At 35.4% G+C, this 26,451-nt stretch overlaps 1 protein-coding gene across 1 annotated transcript in view; it reads right to left on the bottom strand.

The window, feature by feature from the left end:
• The window catches only part of LRP1B (LDL receptor related protein 1B), a 1,835,261-nt gene that overhangs the window by 332,480 nt on the left and 1,476,330 nt on the right, over positions 1-26,451 (bottom strand). The window contains exons 44-46 of the mRNA XM_055574440.1: positions 7,301-7,493; positions 6,534-6,659; positions 2,086-2,214 (exon numbers count right to left, since the gene is read on the bottom strand). Coding sequence (XP_055430415.1) covers positions 2,086-2,214; positions 6,534-6,659; positions 7,301-7,493 — 448 coding nt within the window. The remainder of the gene's footprint in view (positions 1-2,085; positions 2,215-6,533; positions 6,660-7,300; positions 7,494-26,451) is intronic.

Below are 26,451 nucleotides of genomic sequence, written 5' to 3'. Positions count from 1 at the left end.
GTAATAAAGGCACTCCAACACCTATCCCCTATCTCCTTTGCACCCCACAAGTATTTTAAATCAAGAAAAAGAAGTGTCAAATGAAACATTTATTCCTGAATCAGTGAATTCAAGAGTCACCTATTTATCCATAAATTTCTCTTAAAAATCATCTTAAAGGATCTACTAGAATTTTCAAAGCAGAAGAATAATTGCCTTCTGAAATCTGTTTACCTTAATCAGAATCTCCTGACATTTTCTGATTTGGGGCAGAAGGTACCACTCACAATAATAATAGCCACCATTTACTGAAAGCTTCTTTTGTGCAAGGCTCTGTATTGAGCATATGTAAATATACATATGTTTATTTAATGTTCCCAACCACCATTCCAGCTAGGTTTGCTTTGTAGTGTGCTGTGTTGTGCTTAGTTGCTCAGTCATGTCTGACTCTTTGCGACCCTATGGACTGTAGCCCTCCACGCTCCTCTGTCCGTGGAGATTCTCCATGTAAGAATACTGGAGTGGGTTGCCAAGCCTTCTGCCAGGGGATCTTCCTGACCCAGGGATCGAACCCAGGTCTCCCGCATTGCGGGCGGAATCTTTACCAACTGAGCCACCAGGGAAGATTCGTAGTGAGAAACTAAAATATAGGAGAAGTAATGGCCTTTCCTCATTCTAGTCACAAACTACTAGATTTGGGAACAAACACTTAAACTCAAATGTGATTCTAAAATCTGGAATCTATGCCTGAAATTGTCAAACTATAGTCCACAGGCCAAATGCAGCACATGAACCTGATTTTATCTGGCTCTGGAACTAATAATGATTTTTACATTTGTAAAAGATTGTTTAAAACACTAGAATATGTGACAAAAGCATATATGACCCACAAAACCACAAAATAGCAGCATACTGTTTACAGAAAAAGCTTGCTAACCCCTTTTCAGACAAATATTATCTGCCTTCTAAGAAGATAAAAATAATGTGAAATATATTTTCAAGCCAATTCATAATATAATTAGTATCACATAAAATGTAATTATTATCACATTTTTATATGCTTTAATATTTTCATGATGTACAGGACATAGCTATTGATTTTGGTAAATACATCATTTGAGGTAAATTCCCTAAGATTTAGTTACATGTTGATTACAGACAAATTACATTTAACTATCATTTTAGCCAAGGATGTTTACTCTGAAATATAAAAGAGTGACAAAACTTCCTGTGAATTTCCCCAAATCCACCTTACTCTTATTTTAATTTTCTTTGACAAGAAATAAAACAAAAGAGAAATACAGAAGCCAAATACAACAATTCCAGATATAGATACCTAAATTTTGAAGAGCATATAATACCAATACTATACAGCATAAGAATAAATCAGACTACTTTAGAAATATTCTAGATCAATTCTACATCAACTATTAATGATTGCATAGATGCATGCTCTCAGGAACAACATTGTTGAAATGAAGGCAAGTAATAGTTGCTTACTATAGAGTCCAAAAGCCAGTTTATATTTCTATGGGAGAGGGAAAGGTTGACTATCATTTGCTGTCACCTACAGAGGCACAACTGGTGGAATTCCATACTTAATGGACACCAGGGCTAAAGCAATCAGCATTTGTACCTAACGACAATAGCCCTGGGATAATCCGAGAGGCAAAATTATTTAGAATGAATAAGACCCTGATACAAACACAACAATATACTATTCACTGATGGTGGACTTTTGCTGCAGGTTAAACCTGCAATATCCAGCCAATAACTAATACTTCTGACATCTTTAAATGTAAGCCTAAAACTTTTACTAATGAAGAATAAATAGGGAGCTCAAAAACAGGCTCCTGTGTATTTAAATTTATACTTCAAGCATGGAAACTATGAGGAAATTCTTCAATTAATATCATGTGTATTTGGTTAGGAAATAAGGTGCCCAATTTGAATAATAACAAGCCAAATCAATTGTTAATCTACATGTTAATGAGAGGCAGTAAGAAAATCATACATACAAACCAAATGGAGACAATCATACCAAAAACTATAAAAATAATTGCAAACTTATCTCTGAAATGAGAAAATCACACACTGAAAACTTACCACAGTAGAGCAGTTTTTCATCTGATTTATCCTTACAATGAGGAATGCCGTCACAGGTGAGCTGATAATCAATACATTCTCCATTTCCACACTCAAATTCTGAATAAATATTGCAGGAAGAATTTTTAGCTGAAAGGAAAAAAGGTCAATATTTCATGTAATAACAAACATTTTTGATGTCATAACAATTGTTTCCTTTAATCATAAAAATAAATTTGCTTATATAAAAATTAATAAAGGGCAATTGTTTATGGAATTCCTTTACAAAAAAAATTAAGAGGGATGCTTTTATTGTGTTGTTTTCAAGCTCGCTTTGCAAATGTTCATAAGTTGCCTGACTTTATCTTTGTGTTTAAAGTATGGTATGGGGAGGGAGGAGGGAGGAGGGTTCAGGATGGTGAACACATGTATACCTGTGGTGGATTCATTTCAATTAAAAAAAAAAATAAAGTATGCTTGTGGATTTTGTTAATTATTTGGTGACTGTACATGTGTGGAAAGAAGGAGGGGCTTAAATTTGGGTGACTATATTTATGCATCTTGCTTAGCACTTTATCCTAAAAATAAACGTTTAAAAAGAGCCAGTTAAATAAGCTCTGTACATACTGATAGTGTTTTTGTATTTTCTTATTCAAATCTCATATATTCTTCAATACACTGAAATTTTTTAGCATATAGAATTCTCATCTTGGATGCCTTGAATTGATTCATTTCACTCAAGTCTCACCTCCAAATGTCCTTCCTCTCCAACTACCTGAGAAAAAAATCTCTGAAACAATTTCTATCACTCAGAAGTACTAGAGTTGCTGAAATTATTCTCTATAGAATAGACAGAGCCTCTTGTGCTATTTACATTGTGAGAGGTACCAGGGAGAAGACCATCTCTTCCTGCCACATGTGATCAGTACCTACTCCTTGAAATGCATGGGAGTCTGTAGGGGGTGCTGGTAGAAGACAAAGATAAACTGAAAAGCACATGCATCAGATGCTTATGGGCTCCAGTTAACCACTGCCCTAGTGTTCCACTTCTAAGTGCCAGGATTCTTATAAGAAATTTAAAGTCTGAGTTTTTTGTGATTTGACCAACTTGTGAGTACAAAACAGCCATGAGTACAAAGAAGCTTTTCTATAGCTAGATTTCATCCCTGGAATGCCAATATGTGACCTCTGTTTTAGAATGATCTCTCTTGGGGAAAATATACATTTTTCAAAAATTTATTTATTTTTAATTGAGGATAATTGCTTTATGATATTCTGTTGGCTTCTGCCATACATCAACATGAATCAGCCTTAGGCATACGTATGTCCTGTCCCTCTTGATCCTGCCTCCCACCTCCCAAACTATCCCACTCCTTTATTTTTATTCTTAAACAACTGATTTACTAGCAAGCTTTTGGAATGCGATGTTTCTGCTGCATTTTGTGATGTCTGCTTGCGTATACTAAGTCTATTGGGCTTCCCAGGTGGTGCTAGTGGTAAAGAACCTGTCTGCCAATGCAGAAGATGTAAGAGACGCGGGTTAGATCCCTGGATCAGGAAGATCCCCTGGAGGAGAGCACAGCCACCCATTCCAGTATTTTTGCCAGGAGAATCCCATGGACAGAGGAGCCTGGTGGGCTACCACAGTCCTTAGGGTCGCAAAGAGTCTGACACAACTGAAGCGACTTAGCACAGCACAGCACTCAATCTATTGCTTGTAGAAAAACCATACAGGGAAAGTAAGTCATATGAATTATGTTGGAGGTAATTAGAATTCATTTATCTCTACTAATGCAGGAAATATAGTTTAATTTTATAATTTGCTATCAGTTTTTCGGATTTATTTCAGGAATATTTGATTAAGCAGATACTAATACTCTTTGAAGTTCCCAGTGTTTTGTTTCTTTATTATTCCTAGAATGTAACCATTTTTACAGAATATTTATATTTTCTCTATCTATCTACCTATTAATGACTTATAATTTAACTTTTTAAATGATAGCAGCCTTCTCCAAAGTTAACTTTGTTTTTCTTGGTGCAGTCTAATTTCACTAGTCAGTAGCTAAGGTAGAATGCCATTTTAGAGGAAATAACAAGAAATTAAGAGTCTAAAAATACCACTCAGTTTAAAGAATTATTATCTTTAAGAAGAGTGCTGACTTACTGCCCACAATCACCTTAGATCATGAACTGAATAAAATTCATCCATTTACTGAGAGTTCATTGGCATTCCTAACTTGTTTTGTCTATTTTAAACACTGTTTAATTTCTCATTTCCAGTGAAAAATAATTGCTATGATAGAAAATGCCATATTTTGGTTTTATACTCATCATACCCTTGAGGAAAAGTTGATAATATTTATAGTAAATATGGTTTATTATGCAAAAAACAAATATTGTATGAGCACAATTCTTATTTAGGTATGTTCATTTGAAGAAATAGTATTGACTATTTTCTGCCTCTCTCTAGAAACAAAAACTGTGGTTCAGCTGTCTTCCATTCTCTTACAAGGTAATTGCTTCATCTAATTATATTTGCTATTTTTATTTCTGTTATGGGTGTTAATAAGGTTAGCAATGTCATGTAAAATGAAATTGCCTAATCTTTTTTTTCAAGAGTTATGACAACAAATGGTTTTCTCTCCTTTGCCCTCAAGTAGATGTTAGTAAATAACCTTTCACCCTTGTAATGTTGCCATTAACATTCATAAACTGCTCTGCGTGAACTAATTCAGATGTGGACCCCGATATTCCAGAAACATCATCATTTCCCAAAGATAGATTCGACAAGAAGAAGCCAAGAGTTACTTTTCAATCTCTCTGCTGGACCACAGAATTTCAATATGAATGCACAATGGATACAAGATACTTCTGTAAAGATTTGTCAGCTCTGAAGAACCCAGTATCACTCTGCAGTTCCACGTGAATACAACTATGCTTGTTTTAACACTACAGTTTTCTGTCTGATTCATTCCCTCTCATCAATAGTGAGACGCAGGTGGCTTAGTAGGGACAGATGTATTTAATCTATTTTGCTGCAAGGACAGGAATCTACTGTCTACAAATAAGCCTTGCTGTTTTGACTAGAGGCATTGGTTTACTATTGGCCTGTAGTGACCTGTGAAAGAAACATGAGTGATTCTAATGCATGGCTAACACTCCAGGCTTACAGATGGCGTCGGATCCAGACAATTACAGCTGAAACCACAAAGGCAAACTGAAATAGAGAGTTTAAGCAATTGCTTGAGAAATTTAGGGAAATGTTAGGTAATGAGGAAACATTGGAATTTGTGGCCCAAATTATTGAAATTAACTGTCTACTGGCCAATTACATCACTCCCTTGTTTGCCTCAGCATATTCTTAAAGTCTTTTACTATTTTGCTAAGAAATGCCCTTTTGGATTATGTGCCAACACACAAAGTGAGAAAATATGTATATGTTCTTGCATTAGGTGTAGTAGTTGTCCTGGTTAAAAAAATTATGTCCAAGTGTTTGTATTAGAAAAAAGTTTCCAAATGTACATGAGTCCAAGAATCACACTTGTTTGTATTAAAATAAAGAACAGGCAAAAGAGAAGATCCTTCTGGTATACAAAGACTGAAAGAAGACAAAAGATGTAATTGAAAAATACTTTCAGCTTATGATTCTTATTTTTATAATGTAGACATATCCAACTCCATTGATTTTCTAAGATGAAAGATATGAGATGAGTATACAGATGAGGGAAAAAAAAACTGAACACATCCTAAGAGTTTACTTATTTTAGTTTTCCAAAATGCTTCTCTCCTGTCTTTCTTACTCACAACTAGTCTTGATGTTAAAGAGAAATTAACCCTTTTTATGTTGCTGGATAATTTTCATGACAATATTAGAACACTTGAACTGTTATTTATGGTAGAAATAGTTTGGGAAACTTAGCTGTTAATAAGTATATACTGTAATGGTACTAATTAAAGATTGTAATGCCTTTGGGAGGTATAAACATCACACAAGGCTGCAATGTTACATTTTTAATTAACAGTTCAGAAATGACTACAAATAAATTGTGTGAGCCATTCTTTCTCATTTACATACTCTGACCGACTGTGAGTGGGTTCACTACTAAGCTACTGCCTGTACACTGGTTTGTTTTGGGTTTAATTAATTTTGCTATTGATTGAATTCTTAAAGTCATAACTCCTAAGTTTTCAGATATCATTGTGTATCGGTATTTCTCTAGTTTACCCAATATCTTCCAGCCATAATCAGAGGATACAACATTTATCACTCTTTGAGTTATTATTACCTATCACATGGTGCTATAGGTAGAATGGTAAACAGCTCTTTTTAGAATAGAGAGATAAGCCAACAGGGTCTCTAATAATGGAGAAGAGTACAACATCAAACATATGCTAAAACAATTCCAATGTCCATTTGTGCCATTTTGAGCAGTTATGTGTCACATCACATCTTAATTCTCTTTACTTACTCACACATCTGTTGTCTTCCAGCAATATTCGATCCCCTCTGCAGGAACAATTCACTCTGCCATTAGGAGTTAAAAGGCACAAGTCATGGCAACCTCCATTCAATAATGCACATGGAGAAAGTTCACCTGCAATGAAGAGGTTTTATTGGTGACATTTTATACTGAATTCCTGTACTGTGTTACTATAGATTAACAGTGAACTGTTAGACAACTTCGATCTCTCAAAATATCTCATGAACAAGGAAGATTCAGGGCTTTTGAAAATCTAAAGATTCCAAATGATAAGTACATTGAAAAATATGTAACAAATCTCTACATTTTCTAACATATTTGTCATTCAATACACTGGTACCTCCAGAAACTACATAAATACTGCAAACTGCAATTTTGTAGGCATTCCAGTGATTTAAAAAAAAAATTTTTTTAGGCCAGATGCAAAGCTTGTAAAACAAATATTATTTTCTTGAAAACAACTTGATTTGAATCATCAAAAATAAGAGGAGTGAGAAAGTGTGAAATAGATATCCAGAAACTAATAATTAAAAGTGAATCATTCCTCTGGTGATAAATTAAGAACTACAAAATTTCCATAAAATGTTCAATTTCAATATATTCAATGGTCAAAGCATGAATAGTAGCCCCAGAAACAGTAAGAAAACAAAATCCAACTAAGTATTACTTAAATATATATATATATATATATACATATATATGTTTTTGAGAGATTATATCATTAAGGAATAAATTTGCTTTCTATGGTAACTTACAGCTATTGGTGTCATTAGCAACAGCTATGATACCCATTGGTTGATGTGGAATATCAGAGCGAAGAATTTTTGTATCTCCTCCTGTGTACTTGTTAGAACGCAAGATAGCTCTTCTTCCCCAATCTGACCAGAAGATATAATTGTCATATACAGCCAGACTGAGAAAAGTTCCTGGCCCAGATTTGACAATCACCTAAAATAAAGTAAAATATCATATTTTTAAAAATGAAAATTTCTGCATATGTTTTTGCTCAAAAAAGAGATTATTAGTTTATTTTAATCAATTGAAATAATCAGATAAAAATACATTTCACTGACTGTATTAAGGTTTATTTTAAATATCATAACCATCCTTAACTTTTGTAATGTGCTTACTTAATATTTTGGAGTATATTTCTATTTAATAGTCATTCACTTTAAGCAAATGTGTACTTCTAGTATTATAAACCAAAATCAAGACAAAAATATGAGATTAACTGTTATTACTATCAAATATTTTTATTAAGAAATTATTAGATATGTAGTAAATACTCATTAAGCTTTCAGAACTGTATACAAAATACACAATACAATTTGATCCAGGTTATCCCTTTAGACACAAATGGATTCAACAGGTTATCCATGCATTAGAAATAAAAATTTAAAAGTAAAGACCAAAAAGTTTCACTCAGACGAAGATGAAGTAAAAGTGACTAGATTTCCCTTCCCAATAAAACAACTAAAAAACTAACCAAAATATATAAAACAAGGCTTTTCAACAAATTGGATATCAGGTAAGGAATGACAGTGATTCCTGTATAACAGGAACTAAACCAAGTGAGTCCCGTAACCTCCAGAGTTTATAGCTGAGATAGTGACCAATAGTGACAACGTGCAGAGGGTCTCGACAGAGTTCAGGGAACTCTCTGAGTGGAGAGAGCTAAGAGTTATGGGAGTTGTTGGAGAGTGATATGGTTAGATCTCACAAGGCAGCGTGTTAGAGAAGAGAATGCAACAGAAAGAGAACTCTGGATATCTGCACAGGGTCCTCCTGGAGTATTCAGCCATGTACTAAGCACATTTGCCTTGATTCATGGACATAACATTCCAGGTTCCTATGCAATGTTGTTCTTTATGGCATCGGACTTTACTTCCATCACCAGTCACATTAACAACTGGGTGTTGTTTTTGCTTTGGCTCTGTCTCTTCATTCTTTTTAGAGTTATTTCTCCACTCTTCTCCAGTAGCATATTGGGCCCCTACTGACCTGGGGAGTTCATCTTTCAGTGTCATATCATTTTGCCTTTTCATACTGTTCATGGGGTTCTCAAGGCAAGAATACCGAATGGGCGAATTTAACTCAGATGACCATTATATATACTACCGTGGGCAAGAATCCCTTAGAAGAAATGGAGTAGGCCTCATAGTCAACAAAAAACTGAAATACACTTCTTGGGTGCAATCCCAAAACGACAGAATGATCTCTGTTATTTCCAAGGCAAATCATTTAATATCACAGTAATCCAAGTCCATACCCCAACCAGTAACGCTGAAGTTCAATGATTCTATGAAGACCTACAAGACGTTCTAGAGCTAATACTCAAAATAGATGTCCTTTTCATTATAGGGGACTGGAACGCAAAAGCAGGAAACGAAGAGATGCCTGGAGTAACAGGCAAATTTGCCCTTGAAGTACGAAACAAAGCAGGTCAAAGGCTAACTGAGTTTTGCCAAGAGAATGCACTGGTCATAGCAAACACGCTTTTCCAGCAACACAAGAGAAGACTCTACACATAGACATCATCAGATAGTCAATACCAAAATCAGATTGATTATTTTCATTGCAGCCAAAGATGCAGAAGTTCTATGCAGTCAGCAAAACAAGACCTGGAGCTGTCTGTGGCTCATATCATGAACTCTTTATTGCCAAATTCAGACTGAAAATGAAGAAAGTAGGGAAAGCCACAAGACCATTCAGGTATGACCTAAATCAAATCCTTTATGATTATACAGTGGAAGTGAGAAAGAGATTCAGGGGATTAGATCTGATAGACAGAGTGCCTGAAGAAATATGGACAGAGGTTCATGACATCCTACATCCATGACATGTACAGGAGGCAGTGATCAATAAAATCTCCAAGGAAAATAAATGCAAAAAAGCAAAATGGTTATCTGAGAAGGTCTTACAAATAGTGGAAAAAGGAAGAGATGCTAAAGGCAAAGGAGAAAAGGAAAGATATACACATTTGAATGAAGAGTTCCAAATAATAGCAAGGAGACATAAGAAAGCCTTCCTCAGTGATCAAAGCACAGAAATAGAGAAAAAACAATAGAATGAGAAAGACTAGAGATCTCTTCAAGAAAGAGATACCAAGGGAATATTTCATGTAAAGATAGCACAAAAAATGACAGAAACAGTATGGACCTAAAAGAAGCAGAAGATATTAAGAAGAGGTGGCAAGAATACTTATAAGAACTATACAAAAAAGATCTTCCTGACCCAGATGATCATGATAGTATGATCACTTACCTACAGCCAGACATCCTGGAATGTGAAGTCAAGTGGGCATTAGGAAGCATCACTAGGAACACAGCTAGTGGAGGTGGTGGAATTCCAGTTGAGCTATTTCAAATACTAAATGATGAGGCTGTTAAAATGCTACACTCAATTTGCCAGCAAATTTGAAAAACTCAGCAGTGGCCACAGGACTTGAAAAAGTTAGTTTTCATTCCAACCCCAAAGAAAGGTAATGCCAAAGAATCCTCAAACTACCACACAATTGCACTCATCTCACATGCTAGCAAAAGTAATGCTCAAAATTCTCCAAGCCAGACTTCAATGGTACGTGAACCATGAAATTCCAGATGTTCAAGCTGGATTTAGAAAAGGCAGATGAAGCAGAGATCAAATTGCCAACATCCACTGAATCATAATAAAAGCAAGAGAGTTCCAGAAAAGCATCTGCTTCTGCTTTATTGACTATGTCAAAGCCTTTGACTTTGTGGATCACAACAAAGTGTAGAAACTTCTTAAAGAGATGGAAATACCAGAACACATGACTTTCCTCCTAAGAAAGTAGGCAAGTCATCTGAATGCAGGTCAAGAAGCAACAGTTAGAACTGGACATGGAACAACAGATTAGTTCCAAATTGGAAAATGAGTACATCAAGGCTGTATATTGTCACCCTGCTTATTTAACTTATATGCAGAGTACATCATGCAAAATGCTGGGCTGGATGAAGCACAAGCTAGAATCAAGATTGCTGGGAGAAATATCAATAACCTCAGATACACAGATAACACCACCTTTATGGAAGAAAGTGAAGAAGAACTAAAGAGCCTTTTGATGAAAGTGAAAGAGGAGAATGAAAAAGTTGCCTTAAAATTCAACATTCAGAAAACTAAGATCATGGCACCTGGTCCCATCACTTCATGGCAAATGGATGGGGAAACTTTGGAAACATGACAGACTTTATTTTCTTGGTCTCCAAAATCATTGTACATGGTGACTGCAGTCATGAAACTAAGATGCTTGCTCCTTGAAAGGAAAGCTATAACAAATTAGATAGCATATTAAAAAGCACAGACATTACTTTGCTAATGACATTACTTTGTCCATATGGTCAATGCTATGGTTTTTTCAGTAGTCATTTATAGATGGGAGAGTTGGACCATAAAGAAGGCTGAATGCTGAAGAATTGATGTTTTGAACTGTGGTATGGAGAAGACCCTTGAGAGTCCCTTGGACTGCAAGGAGATCCAACCAGTTCATCCTAAAGGAAATCAGTCCTGAATATTCATTGGAAGGACTTGATGCTGAAGCTGAAACTTCAATATTTTGGCAACCTGATGTGAAGAACTGACTCACTGGAAAAGACCCTGATGCTGAGAAAGATTGAAGGCAGAAGGAGGAGGGGATGACAGATGGTTGGACAACATCACCTACTCGATGTACATGAGTTTGAGCAAGCTCTAGGAATTGGTATGGACAAGGAAGCCTGGCATACTGCAGTCCATTGGGTTGCAAAGAATCGGACATAACTGAGTGACTGAACTGAACTGAACTAAGCACCTCACATGTGCATGAGGCATTCAAAAGGATTAGAGAAAAGAGTTTCCAAAATATACATGGTTCCAGGAATCACATTTACTAAATTAAATAAAAGTTGGAAGAGAGTACAAGTAAATAGGAAATAGGAAATAAAAATTCAGGGGAAAATAAATGAAACTAAAAGATAGCTTTTTGAGATCAACAATATTAGTAATACATAATGAAGCAACAGTTAGAACTGGACATGGAACAACAGACTGGTTCCAAATAGAAAAAGGAGTATGTCAAGGCTGTATATTGTCACCCTGCTTATTTAACTTATATGCAGAGTACATCACGAAAAACACTGGGCTGGAAGAAGCACAGTTGGGATCAAGATTGCCGGGAGAAATATCAATAAACTCAGATATATAGATGACACCACCCTTATGGCAGAAAGTGAGGAGGAACTAAAAAGCCTCTTGATGAAAGTGAAAGAGGAGAGTGAAAAAGTTGGCTTAAAGCTCAGCATAGAACAGTCTTATGGACTCTGTGGGAGAGGGAGAGGGTGGGAAGATTTGGGAGAATGGCATTTAAACATGTAAAATATCATGTATGAAATGAGTTGCCAGTCCAGGTTCGATGCACGATACTGCATGCTTGGGGCTAGTGCACTGGGACAACCCAGAGGGATGGTATGGGGAGGGAGGAGGGAGGAGGGTTCAGGATGGGGAACACATGTATACCTGTGGCGGATTCATTTTGATATTTGGCAAAACTAATACAATTTTGTAAAGTTTAAAAATAAAATAAAATTAAAAAAAAAAAAAAAGCTCAGCATTCAGAAAACAAATATCATGGCATCTGGCCCCATCACTTCATGGGAAATAGATGGGGAAACAGTGGAAATAGTGTCAGACTTTATTTTCGGGGGGCTCCAAAATCACTGCAGATGGTGATTGCAGCCATGAAATTAAAAGACGCTTACTCCTTGGAAGAAAAGTTATGACCAACCTAGATAGCATATTGAAAAGCACAGACATTACTTTGCCAACAAAGGTCCGTCTAGTCAAGGCTATGGTTTTTCCAATGGTCATGTATGGATGTGAGAGTTGGACTGTAAAGAAAGCTGAGTGCCGAAGAATTGATGCTTTTGAACTGTGGTGTTGGAGAAGACTCTTGAGAGACCCTTGGACTGTAAGGAGATCCAACCAGTCCTTTCTAAAAGAGATCAGTCCTGGGATTTCTTTGGAAGGAATGATGCTAAAGCTGAAACTGCAGTACTTTGGCCACCTCATGCGAAGAGTTGACTCATTGGAAAAGACTCTGTTGCTGGGAGGGATTGGGGGCAGGAGGAGAAGGGGACAACAGAGGATGAGATGGCTAGATGGCATCACTGACTAGATGGACATGAGTTTGAGTGAACTCTGGGAGTTGGTGATGGACAGGGAGGCCTGGTGTGCTGCAATTCATGGGGTTGCAAAGAGTCAGACATGACTGAGTGACTGAACTGAACTGAATGATGCAGTGAGGTTTATCCAAGGAATACAGGTTTAGTTAGCATTTTTAAAGCCTATCAGTATAATTTATCACATTAATAGGCAAAATAAGAAATCCCCTAGGAATATCTCAATGAAAGCGGAGAATTTATTGGTTGGATCTAGCATCCATTCCTGACAGAAACTCAGACTGGAACTAGGAATAGAAATAAAACTAGGAATGAGACAGGAATAATCATTCATACTATTTCTACCAAACATTATCCTAGGGTTATTAGCCTGCATAATTAGGCAAGAAAACAAAATAAAAAGCATTCAGATTGGGGATCAAATTCCGATCACCTAAGTCTCTCTTCACCAAGAATCGTATTAGGTCACTTTAGCCAGAATTTTCCCTTACCTCTGTCATTTCCTCTTAGTAATTGTCCATCCACTGACAGCCTGTTTGCTCCCTGGCTATAAATGTCTACTTTTCCTTCTATTTAGAGTTGAGCTCAGTCTCTGTCTTCTACTGCAAAACCCCACTGTAGTAATCTCTATATCTATCCTGATAGTTCTGAATAAAGTCTCATTTACCATTCTGACGACAGTCATATATACTATTTTCCTTAACACATTCAATGTAATACTACTGAGAAATAAAAAGGATTAATTATTGATGTATGTCATACTGTGGATAAATTTCAAAATAATCATTCTGATTGAAAGAAGCCAGACAAAAGGGAGTATACAGTATATGCTGCCATTCATATAAACCTCTACAAAATGAGAAATAATCTGTAGTAAAAACAACAACAACAAAAAAACACAACAACGCTTTCTGGGGATAGAGTGGGAAGGAGTGGAGTGGGAAAAGAAGGATTAAAAAGGGAAATAACAAAATCTCTAGAACTCATTGACATGTTCATTGTCTTGATGTGATGACGACTCACAGATTATGTGCACGCAGATGTGTGTGAAGATTTTTACAATTTAAATATTTAAATATTAATGTATGTAACTCATATCTGAATTTTTTTAAATAAAGGCCAGAATTTTTAAAAAAGTATTTTCAGAAATAACATTAAGTATATATGACTGCAACAGCATTTAGAAGGACAAGATAAATCAGAGAATAGACATATTTGTTGTCTAGTCATTTTTACTTAACTTTTGCTTCTAAATCCAATCCATAGGGAACCTATTCAAATAGCTCCTCTGAATTCTGGAAAATCAGTGAATGATCTAAAGGATGGTTTAAAATTTAAGCATACCTCTTAGGTAAATGAAGTACTCAAATTTATAGAAGAGAGAAACCAATATGAATTTTATCTTCTAGCAAGGAGATGAAATATAATTTTAGTAACTGAATAGTAAACATGCAAAAGAAGAAGGAAAGAAAGGACTCTATGCCTTAAAGAAGGGAAGTCTATAATAATTTGCCTCTAAGACAGCAAAAAGTTCAAAGAATACCTTTCAAGGCATTGATATAGTTTATTTTGCTTGGTTTCATTTAGAAGAAATTTTTGTCTCCTTATTGTGGACAAAATACATAAATGGTGATGTTGGAACATATTTCGAATAAAGAAATTGGCTTTTTGCCTTTCAACATCACAATCAGGAAGGCTTGATAATCAACATCCAATTCACAGATACAGAATTTACTCAATTATCTCTATTTTAGAAATCATTGTGTATAATGGGAAGGGCTCATTAGGCCCACATACAAATGGAAGCATGATCATCTTGAGCAGAGTGGATTTGGGGAAGATGCTTTACTTAAAAAAAAAAAAAAAAATGAAGCTTTCTCATCTTTATGATGGAGATGATTAAAACATGTTTCAACAAGTTCAAAGGGCTGTTATAAGGATATATGCAGAAATGTTTCGACTATCTTATATTGCTATATATATATATATATATATATATATATATATATAGATCTAATTTACCTGTCATAGATAAGTTTAAATAGTAACTTTTGTAATTTCTGCCTCCAGGTCTATTATAAAATAGTTATTTTTGTATAAAAATCAAGCTAAGAAAACTCAATAGGAATATTTTTGTAGAAATAAATAAATCAATTAGATTCTTTGGCCTTGAGATATTAAATATGTTAAACAGAGACCTGGCTATGTTACTTTTCCCATAATCAGAAAAAAATAAATAAATTATAAAGGAACTTTCACATGAATGATGACTGCATGGGAATGATCCTGAAGAAACAAATACCCTTCATAGTACCACATATTGCCTTCTTAGGAATTAAAACATTCTAGGGTTAAACCATTTACTAACCACTAAAATTGATGTGATATGAAGAAAACTGATAATCCTGAGAATGTGATAATTAAAAAAAAATAGTCCTCTTTCTCTACTCCATCCGATATCAAACTCTAAATTATTATGAGATAATTAACAATGTCACCTTTCTAATTTCCAAAATTTTCCCTCATCCATTCTTAACTGACAATTACTGTCTTATAGAAACAATTCATTTTTATTCTGATTATATAAGTAATTTCTATTTTATAGGACAATGTTTCTCAAGTAGTAATGTACATACAATTCACTTTGAGATTTGTTAAAACTCTTTCTGATTCACTAAATTAAGATTGGAACCTCAGATTCTTCATTTCTAACAAACTTCCAAGTGTTGCTGATGCTGCTGTTTGGGAATTCACTTTATTTTTTTTTTTTTTTTAATTTTATTTTATTTTTAAACTTTACATAACTGTATTAGATTTGCCAAATATCAAAATGAATCCGCCACAGGTATACATGTGTTCCCCATCCTGAACCCTCCTCCCTCCTCCCTCCCCATTCCATCCCTCTGGGTCATCCCAGTGCACCAGCCCCAAGCATCCAGTATCGTGCATCGAACCTGGACTGGCAACTCATTTCATACATGATATTTTACATGTTTCAATGCCATTCTCCCCAATCTTCCCACCCTCTCCCTCTCCCACAGAGTCCATAAGACTGTTCTATACATCAGCGTCTCTTTTGCTTTCTCGTACACAGGGTTATTGTTACCGTCTTTCTAAATTCCATATATATGCGTTAGTATACTGTATTGGTGTTTTTCTTTCTGGCTTACTTCACTCTGTATAATAGGCTCCAGTTTCATCCACCTCATTAGAACTGATTCAAATGTATTCTTTTTAATGGCTGAATAATACTCCATTGTGTATATGTACCATAGCTTTCTTATCCATTCATCTGCTGATGGACATCTAGGTTGCTTCCATGTCCTGGCTATTATAAACAGTGCTGCGATGAACATTGGGGTACTCGTGTCTCTTTCCCTTCTGGTTTCCTCAGTGTGTATGCCCAGCAGTGGGATTGCTGGATCATAAGGCAGTTCTATTTCCAGTTTTTTAAGGAATCTCCACACTGTTTTCCATAGTGGCTGTACTAGTTTGCATTCCCACCAACAGTGTAAGAGGGTTCCCTTTTCTCCACACCCTCTCCAGCATTTATTACTTGTAGACTTTTGGATCGCAGCCATTCTGACTGGTGTGAAATGGTACCTCATAGTGGTTTTGATTTGCATTTCTCTTATAATGAGTGATGTTGAGCATCTTTTCATGTGTTTGTTAGCCATCTGGATGTCTTCTTTGGAGAAATGTCTATGTAGTTCTTTGGCCCATTTTTTGATTGGGTCATTTATTTTTCTGGAGTTGAGCTGTAGGAGTTGCTTGTATATTCTCGAGATTAGTTGTTTGTCAGTTGCTTCATTTGCTATTATCTTCTCCCATTCTGAAGGCTGTCTTTTCACCTTGCTAATAGTTTCCTTTGATGTGCAGAAGCTTTTAAGGTTAATTAGGTCCCATTTGTTTATTTTTGCTTTTATTTCCAATATTCTGGGAGGTGGGTCATAGAGGATCCTGCTGTGATGTATGTCAGAGAGTGTTTTGCCTATGTTCTCCTCTAGGAGTTTTATAGTTTCTGGTCTTACGTTGAGATCTTTAATCCATTTTGAGTTTATTTTTGTGTATGGTGTTAGAAAGTGTTCTAGTTTCATTCTTTTACAAGTGGTTGACCAGAGTTCCCAGCACCACTTGTTAAAGAGATTGTCTTTAATCCACTGTATATTCTTGCCTCCTTTGTCGAAGATAAGGTGTCCATATGTGCGTGGATTTATCTCTGGGCTTTCTATTTTGTTCCATTGATCTATATTTCTGTCTTTGTGCCAGTACCATACTGTCTTGATAACTGTGGCTTTGTAGTAGAGCCTGAAGTCAGGTAGGTTGATTCCTCCAGTTCCATTCTTCTTTCTCAAGATCGCTTTGGCTATTCGAGGTTTTTTGTTTTTCCATACAAATTGTGAAATTATTTGTTCTAGCTCTGTGAAGAATGCTGTTGGTAGCTTGATAGGGATTGCATTGAATCTATAGATTGCTTTGGGTAGTATACTCATTTTCACTACATTGATTCTTCCAATCCATGAACATGGTATATTTCTCCATCTGTTAGTGTCCTCTTTGATTTCTTTCACCAGTGTTTTATAGTTTTCTATATATAGGTCTTTAGATTCTTTAGGTAGATATATTCCTAAGTATTTTATTCTTTCCGTTGCAATGGTGAATGGAATTGTTTCCTTAATTTCTCTTTCTGTTTTCTCATTATTAGTGTATAGGAATGCAAGGGATTTCTGTGTGTTGATTTTATATCCTGCAACTTTACTATAGTCATTGATTAGTTCTAGTAATTTTCTGGTGGAGTCTTTAGGGTTTTCTATGTAGAGGATCATGTCATCTGCAAACAGTGAGAGCTTTACTTCTTCTTTTCCAATTTGGATTCCTTTTATTTCTTTTTCTGCTCTGATTGCTGTGGCCAAAACTTCCAAAACTATGTTGAATAGTAATGGTGAAAGTGGGCACCCTTGTCTTGTTCCTGACTTTAGAGGAAATGCTTTCAGTTTTTCACCATTGAGGATAATGTTTGCTGTGGGTTTGTCATATATAGCTTTGATTATGTTGAGGTATGTTCCTTCTATTCCTGCTTTCTGGAGCGTTTTTATCATAAATGGATGTTGAATTTTGTCAAAGGCTTTCTCTGCATCTATTGAGATAATCATATGGTTTTTATTTTTCAATTTGTTAATGTGGTGTATTACATTGATTGATTTGCGGATATTGAAGAATCCTTGCATCCCTGGGATAAAGCCCACTTGGTCATGGTGTATGATCTTTTTAATGTGTTGTTGGATTCTGATTGCTAGAATTTTGTTAAGGATTTTTGCATCTATGTTCATCAGTGATATTGGCCTGTAGTTTTCTTTTTTTGTGGGATCTTTGTCAGGTTTTGTTATTAGGGTGATGGTGGGAATTCACTTTAAAAAGCAAGAATTATAAAACAGAGAAAAGCACAAAAATAAAATAAATAATAATCTTACCACACAAATCTAATTATTTATCATTTTGTATTAAATATATATATGTATATCTTTACAAATTGACAGACACATGAGCTATCTAAAGTTTGTTGAGATTAAGTAAAATCAATTTTAAAAGTTTAATTAAAAAAAAGCAACTATATCCAAAATTTATTTCCTTTAAAGATGATAAAAAGATGTCTTTCTTGATCTGTCACATATTAGAACACTTTATTTTACAAAGGGACAAGAGAATTCTTCTATATGTTGTTCTGTGCTCTGTGTTCAGAATGACACATTGCTGTATAATAGTGGTTTTCACCCATCCAAACACACATACGCACACCCACACACACAACTTGCAGGGAAAACTAATGTTAAAATGGACTTTTTACCCTATGTGCTGTGCTGTGCTTAGTCATTCAGTCACGTCTGACTCTATGGACTGTAGCCCACCAGGCGCCTCTGTCCATGGGAACTCTCTAGGCAAGAATACTGGAGTGGGTTGCCATTTCCTTTTCCAATGCATGAAAGTGAAAAGTGAAAATGAAGTCTCTCAGTCGTCCCCAACTCTTAGCGACACCAAGGACTGCAGCCTACCAGGCTCCTCCGTCCATGGGATTTTCCAGGCAAGAGTTCTGGAGTGGGGTGCCATTGCCTTCTCCGCTACATTCCTTAGGATTATACAACAATAATGTATCCTGCCTGAGGACAGTCTCTGGATTAAACCTTCTGGCTAATTCTGTTATCTTAAAATGCAAATTATGGGAGTAGTCTGGTGAGGTCTTTACAACCTCCAGACATTCTTTGGATTCATTGGAGAGTATATAACTTCATTGCTAACACTAGCAAGTGGGTACTCTTTCTGCCCCCTTCTGATGCCTATGTCAGAAGCTTTCTCTATCTCCTTTATACTTTAATAAAACTTTATTACACAAAAGCTCTGAGCAATCAAGCCTCGTCTCTGGCCCCGGATTGAATTCTCCTCCGGGGGCCAAGAATCCCAGTGTCTTCGCGTGATTCAACAACAACCTTTCAGTTATAAGGTGCGCATGTTCTAAGTCACTTCAGTCAAGTCCAACTCTTTGTAACCCCATGGACTGTAGCTCACCAGGCCACTCTGTCAATGGGATTCTCCAGGCAAGAGTACTGAAGTGGGTTGCCATTTTCTCCTCCAGGGGATCTTCCTGACCCAGAGATTGAACAGGCTGTCTCCTGTATTGGCAGGCAGGTACTTTACCATTAGTGCCACCTAGGAAGCTTGTTATAGAAACAGTACCCAAATAAGACTGCTTTACTTTGTTCCTTTTTGAAGAGTCAGGTTTTTAGATTTATATCTGCTTAAATTTCAATAAATATTTTTAAATAAACAAAATAAAGGAAAGATTACAAGTTATGATAGAAATATTACTAGAAAATGATAACTTCTATATTGTGCTACCTGGGAAGATTTTCCTGAGAGAAGTAAGGATGAATAGGTAGTGGGATGAAAAGAGAAGGTAAAGCTTTTGACAGTGGGGATGCATGGTGCAAAAGCTGAGAGAAAGGGGAAAGAGGAAATGCTGAGAAAAGGAGAAGAGGTTAAGTGAGCATGATTATCACTCAGACATCTGAGGAGAAGAGCCAATGAGGAGCCTGGTGAGAAAGGACAGAAGGGCAAATATGTAGGGCCTTCCTTCCTATAGGCCAAGGTCATGAATCTGTTCTGAAAGTAGTAGTAAATTATTAATTTTCAAGCATACCAATGTCATTATTGCTTTGTAGCTTAAAGATTATTCTGCCTCTGGTGTAGACAGTAGATTAGATAAGAGCAAAAAGAGTTTCAGGGAGACCAGCTAAGATCAACTGCATTTGTCCAGACAAAGCATAATACTTTTGATATTTTGAGCAAGAAAGATGAAGAACACAAATATTAGGGAAGTATTTGCAAACTAATGATTCTCTGTTAAACTTTTTATCAGAACTCACAAGGGTTTTCATCACTCACCATTCATTCATCCTTTTACCATTTTTTTTTTTTTTCAGTAAGCAATGGTAGTTAACTCTTATGAAGAGTTAACACTTCCTGAATGCTTATGATATACAGGATATGCATGTATTGTATGTATCATACCACATTTAATCTCACACTAACTTATGTGGTGATTACTATTTCAGTTCATATTTTATTGATGAGGATTGAAGCTTAATAAGTTTATGAAATAAGCCCAAAGCCACATATTTACTCAATGATTTGAGGCTATTTCAGACCCAAAGCAACTAAGATCTGAATTAACTTGTATATATAAAATCTAACTTGGTTAAAGAGATAGGAGAAACTATTTGATATTATCAGATGTATATGTATATATACTGCTCTTATTATTACATATATGCTCCTTAAGTTAGGGACTGCAGCAATTTACTCAATCCCTTTTTCTATTCAGCATCATATTTTACATGAACAAAATAGTAAACACTGCTAAATCATTAAGAATGAAAACATAAATTAAAATAGTTATTTTTTATGGATAGGAATAGTTATTCTTTTCACTATGAAAGTTTTTTTTTTTGGTTGCTACCAAAAGTAATTTGGTATATGGCAACTTTGTAAGTTTTCATACTGATTGAGCTTAGTAGTTTACTTCTTTACTTCTGCTGACACAGAGAAAGGGGAAAAAACATTCAATTAGTCTATAATTATGCATGTTACTTTCAGAGCACAATAGTTTCCACTAAGAATTGAGCTGACTTTAGACATTTCACTGGTGAGAGTTCCATGTGGAAAAGAGAAGTGAAATCCACAAATTATGCTTTCTCATCTCTGTGTTAAACATTTTTATTATAATTTTTTAAATACTGGACCTTGCAAGCTTAATCAACATTTTTATTTACAACATAGAAGCTTTGTCATCATAAATCACATGCTACCATGTTATGTGGCAATACATCATTATGACATTATTTTAAGGTACTTTAACCTTGAACCTATAAACAGGTTCATGTTTCAAAATAATAGTATTAATTCAGATAATGTATTTCTTGACACTATCACTTAATCCCATGTGTGTCCTCATATGTGGACAAGTAAATTGGTAATCCACAACTACAATTGACTTAAAGCTATATGTCGGGAATTTAGAGACTAAAATATGTCTTTTCCTATCTTGAAACTTTACTGGCACTTTATTGGTAGAAGTGCTTGAACTAATCAGGGAATAAAAAAAATTCAGTTTTATAAGCCAGACAACATATTTCCAATACCCAGATGATAAATATTAAATCAAACAATTTAAAAGCCAAGCAAACAGGAAGCTTTCCAAATATCCCATCCGATTACCTCACTGACAAGATCATAAATGATCATTATGAGATATGACAACTTGGCCCCCACCATAGTCAGGCATGACAAAGTGTTACAGATTGCAAAGAAACAATTGCTGTTTTTTAGCCTGGGAAAAAATGGCGATGAGGTAAATCAGCAACTTGAAACTGGGAAATATTTAGCTTACGGATAGACATCTATATTAAACTTGTCTGTGTATGTTTGCAGGACAAATATAAAATGTTTAAATGTCATTAGTGTCCAACCAAATTTGAAAAGAACAGCATTCACAGCAATCATCTAAAAGGCTATTTATTGTGTGAGAAGAATTACCAGCCTTTTTTAGAGGGGCAGACTCTTCAGAGAGAGATTAGAGAATGAATTATTTTGATTTTATACTCTCTCTTTCTGATCTCTCTATTGATCACATTCAACCAAAAGCCAGAGGACAGGGAGCCATTTGACTACATAGCTAAGTCTTTAGGGGGAAGAGAACAGTGGAGGAGAATGGAGAAAAGATCTGGTAGATATGCTTAAGAGAAGAAGTAGAAAGAACCCTATTATGAGACTCATTACTTTTCCTTGAATAGGCTTTTGGCTTCTTGGGACTCTTACTCTTTAAAATATGATAGTAAAAGGCAATGACTCAGCTCCCTTCCCAAAGGAACAGGATGGATAATATATTCTCTTAGATCACTCAATAGACTAATGAGGAAAAAACAAAAACAAAAAACTGTGATGTTCCTGAAGTGTTACAGCCAATGCTAAATGGACTTTGAGCAAGTCTTGATTGTCTTGGCTTCATATATGATTATAGTTACTGAAATTACAGTTTATCCAAAATTCTGATTTAGATACATTGAGACAGTTTTTTTGGAGAAGACAATGGCAACCCACTCCAGTACTCTTGCCTGGAAAATCCCATGGACAGAGGAGCCTGGTAGGCTGTTGTCCATGGGGTCGCTAACAGTCAGACACGACTGAGTGACTTCATTTTCACTTTTCACTTTCATGCATTGGAGGAGGAAATGGCAACCCACTCCAGTGTTCTTGCCTGGAGAATCCCAGGGATGGTGGGGCCTGGTGGGCAGCCATCTATGCGGTCGCACAGGGTTGGACACGACCGAAGCGACTTAGCAGCAGCAGCAGCAGCAGACAGTTTTTGGGCTTACCTTGTGGCTCAACTGGTAAAGAATCTGCCTGCAATTTTGGAGACCTGGGTTCGATCCCTGGGTTAGGAAGATCCCCTGGAGAAGGGAAAGGCTACCCACTCCAGTATTCTGTCCTGGAGAATTCCATGAACTGTATAGTCCACAGGGTCACAAAAAGTCATACATGACTAAGCGACTTTCACATCACAGACAGTTTGGGGCTCATAAACTGATTTGTATCCATAAAGAATAAACTTTTTAAAAAGTAGTATATTTTTTAGTTAGTTCCTTCTGCTTTGAATTCCTTCCAAATCCTTTCATTGTGAGACCCAATTCAAGAGTTACTTCTTTTGGGAATTCCTTCCCAGCTGCCTGAAGCAATATGGCTTCCTCTGCATATTCAGACAGTTTCAACACACATTCATTACAACACTCATCAGGGGCTATCATAAGACCATTTTTTTTTTTTTTTCAAATCTATATATAAATAGATTTTTATGCATAGATAAATAGAATAGAACATATTTAACATTCAATGATTGATCATTGATCAAATTGATCAAATCAATCAATAAGTGATTAAAAAGACATTTCCCTCTGTATTTTTGTTTTTTTCTTCCCATATTTGTATTTATTTATTCCTTTTCTGTTTTTAGTATACCTTTATATGAACTTTGAGTTCAACTTTGTACTTTATTATGTACAGAAAGATAAACTCTTTTCTTTATAAAATGGTATTACCAACATGTCTTACTGAAGAATGATAGACATCATCTTCTCAGGATTATATCATGCATTTGACAGTATTACTCTCTAGGTCATTGTCTAAATAAAACTCTCCATACTGAATTACTAGTCTTAATTTTTCAAATAAAGACCTACTATCAAACAAAATTTAAATATTATTTTAAATGCTACATTGTAAGAAGTTAAAAGTTATCCTGCATAAAAGTATGATTATTTGTTTGCATGAATATATATTTTTCAATGTATGTGATTATGTGACTACAACTTAACACTTCCTACATTTAAAAGAAACTTTTGCCTAGGACAATGAGCCTGGGCTCTGAAGTTAGAATGTTTGGGACATGTCTAGAACATTCTCTTATTTTGCAACCTGGGGCTTGTTATTTCACTTTTACAGGCCTCTCTTTTCTCACCTTTAAAATAACAAAAGAGAAATTAATATTTATCATAAAATTTCAGAACTGACACATATAAAATCCTTAACATGGTCACATAAGTAAGCTTTTCATAAATGTTAGCTATAATTATACTTGCATGAATGCAATATGATTTAAATAGGTTTGTAAAGGTAGGTTTAGAATTTTAAATACACTTGTTTTATTCTTGTTTTTTAAAATGTTGCAAAATATTCTAATGCAAACTTTGAGAATAGATTTTATCTGTTTTGAAATTTTATCATCTTCAGTATTAGAACTGCAAGTAATGGAGTTACATTGAGCAGGTACAAGATTTACAATTCTGGAAATAAAAGATTTTTGTTTGTTTTGTATGTAGGGAAAGGGAAGTTCATGCTTTTCTGAACATTCTTAGGATTGCTAGCCAAAACCAAAACCAAAACAAAAAAACAATTTGAATTCTTCATTTAAATTATTTAATATCACTTTGTAAAGTGACAAAAGATGTATGATTAAAGGTTATACCTAAAATGTTTACTTAATCATTTTATTTTTTGTAATATAAAAGTATATGTAAATAAAATCATAATATAATGTATATTATTATATTATTGATATATTATACCTTGTAAATGCTACACAGTAGCCATAGACTACTCCATAGTTATTTTAATAAATATGCATGTATTTATAAATATATATATAAAAGTGGGAAAGTAAATCATAAAAGTATATTTGAATTTTCATAAATACATGGTAATGTTATCCTAAAATTTTTCTTGATTAATCAAATTGAAAGACATACTTAAAGAAAACCTCAAATTCAATAAAAATTACTGTAGGATATAACTGTAGGATATAACTTCATATATACATCTTCCTTAATTATGCATATTATTTTATTTCTCAGTCAAATTCATTGGAGTAAAATTTATATACCAAGTGAATTCAATTTATTTTTAACAATCAAAATAATTATGCACACATTCCTTCCCATCTGCAACTTCCAACCTCACATCTTTTTCCTTAGAAGCAAACACTCATCAGTTTCTGGAGCAATGCTTTTTTCTAACACTGTCTATTTTTAGAATTGGAGTCTTGCATGGTTATTAAATCTGAATTCCTTTAATTTTTAACATTGAGGAGTGTGCTTTAAAAATGTGTCCCAATAAAATTAATTTTATTCAATAGGAGGCTATCAGATGAAGCAAAAATTCAAAACAAAAGTTTTAAAATAACACAAATGTAAAAACAAAGTGAGTAAAAGCAGCATCATCCTTCTTACATCTAGAGGTAATTGTGTTTGTTAATCTTTTTCTGGATCCTCTGAAGTCAGTGAAATGGTCTATCAGTTCAGTTCAGTTCAATTCAGTTCAGTCGCTCAGTCCCTGTATCGTGTCAGACTCTTTATGACCCCATGAATCGCAGCATGCCAGGCCTCCCTGTGCATCACCAACTTCTGGAGTTCATTCAGACTCACGTCCATCAAGTCAGTGATGCCATCCAGCCATCTCATCCTGTCGTCCCCTTCTTCTCCTGGCCCCAATACCTCCCAGCATCAGAGTCTTTTCCAATGAGTCAACTCTTAGCATGAGATGGCCAAAGTACTGGAGTTTCAGCTTCAGCATCATTCCCTCCAAAGAAATTCCAGGCTGATCTCCATCAGAACGGACTGGTTGGATCTCCTTGCAGTCCAAGGGACTCTCAAGAGTCTTCTCCAACACTACAGTTCAAAAGCATCAATTCTTCAGCACTCAGCTTTCTTCACATTCCAACTCTCACATCCATACATGACCACAGGAAAAACCACAGGGTTGACTAGACGGACCTTTGTTGGCAAAGTAATGTCTCTGCTTTTATTTTTTTTTAATTGTATTTAACTTTACAATATTGTATTGGTTTTGCCATATATCAAAAGAATCTGCCACAGGTGTACATATGTTCCCCATCCCGAACCCTCCTCCCTCCTCCCTCCCCATACCATCCCTCTGGGTCATCCCAGTGCTTGGTCATAACTTTCTTCCAAGGAGTAAGCATCTTTTAATTTCATGGTTGCAGTCATCATCTACAGTGATTTTGGAACCCAAAAAAATAAAGTCTGACACTGTTTCTGCTGTTTCACCATCTATTTCCCATGAAGTGATGGGACCAGATGCCATGATCTTCGTTTTCTGAATGTTGAGCTTTAAGCCAACTTTTTCACTCTCCTCTTTCACTTTCATCAAGAGGCTCTTGAGTTCCTCTTCACTTTCTGCCATAAGGGTGGTATCATCTGCATATCTGAGGTTATTGATATTTCTCCCAGCAATCTTGATTCCTGCTTGTTCTTCTTCCAGCCCAGCATTTCTCATGATGTATTCTGCATATAAGTTAAATAAGCAGGATGACAATATACAGCCTTGACGTACCCCTTTTCTTATTTGAAACCAGTCTATTGTTCCATGGCCAGTTCTAACTGTTGCTTCCTGACCTGCATATAGGTTTCTCAAGAGGCAGGTCAGGTGGTCTGGTATTCCCATCTCTTTCAGAATTTTCCACAGTTTATTGTGATCCACACAGTCAAAGGCTTTGGCATAGTCAATAAAGCAGAAATAAGACCTGGCCCCTTTACCTCTCTAGAATTATCAGCTATGGACGCTTACTCCTTGAAAGGATAGTTATGACCAACCTAGATAGCATATTCAAA

The sequence above is a fragment of the Bubalus kerabau genome, chromosome 3 (genome assembly GCF_029407905.1).
Source record: "Bubalus kerabau isolate K-KA32 ecotype Philippines breed swamp buffalo chromosome 3, PCC_UOA_SB_1v2, whole genome shotgun sequence".
Taxonomy (NCBI): domain Eukaryota; kingdom Metazoa; phylum Chordata; class Mammalia; order Artiodactyla; family Bovidae; genus Bubalus; species Bubalus kerabau.
This window is presented reverse-complemented; position numbering and strand designations above follow the sequence as displayed.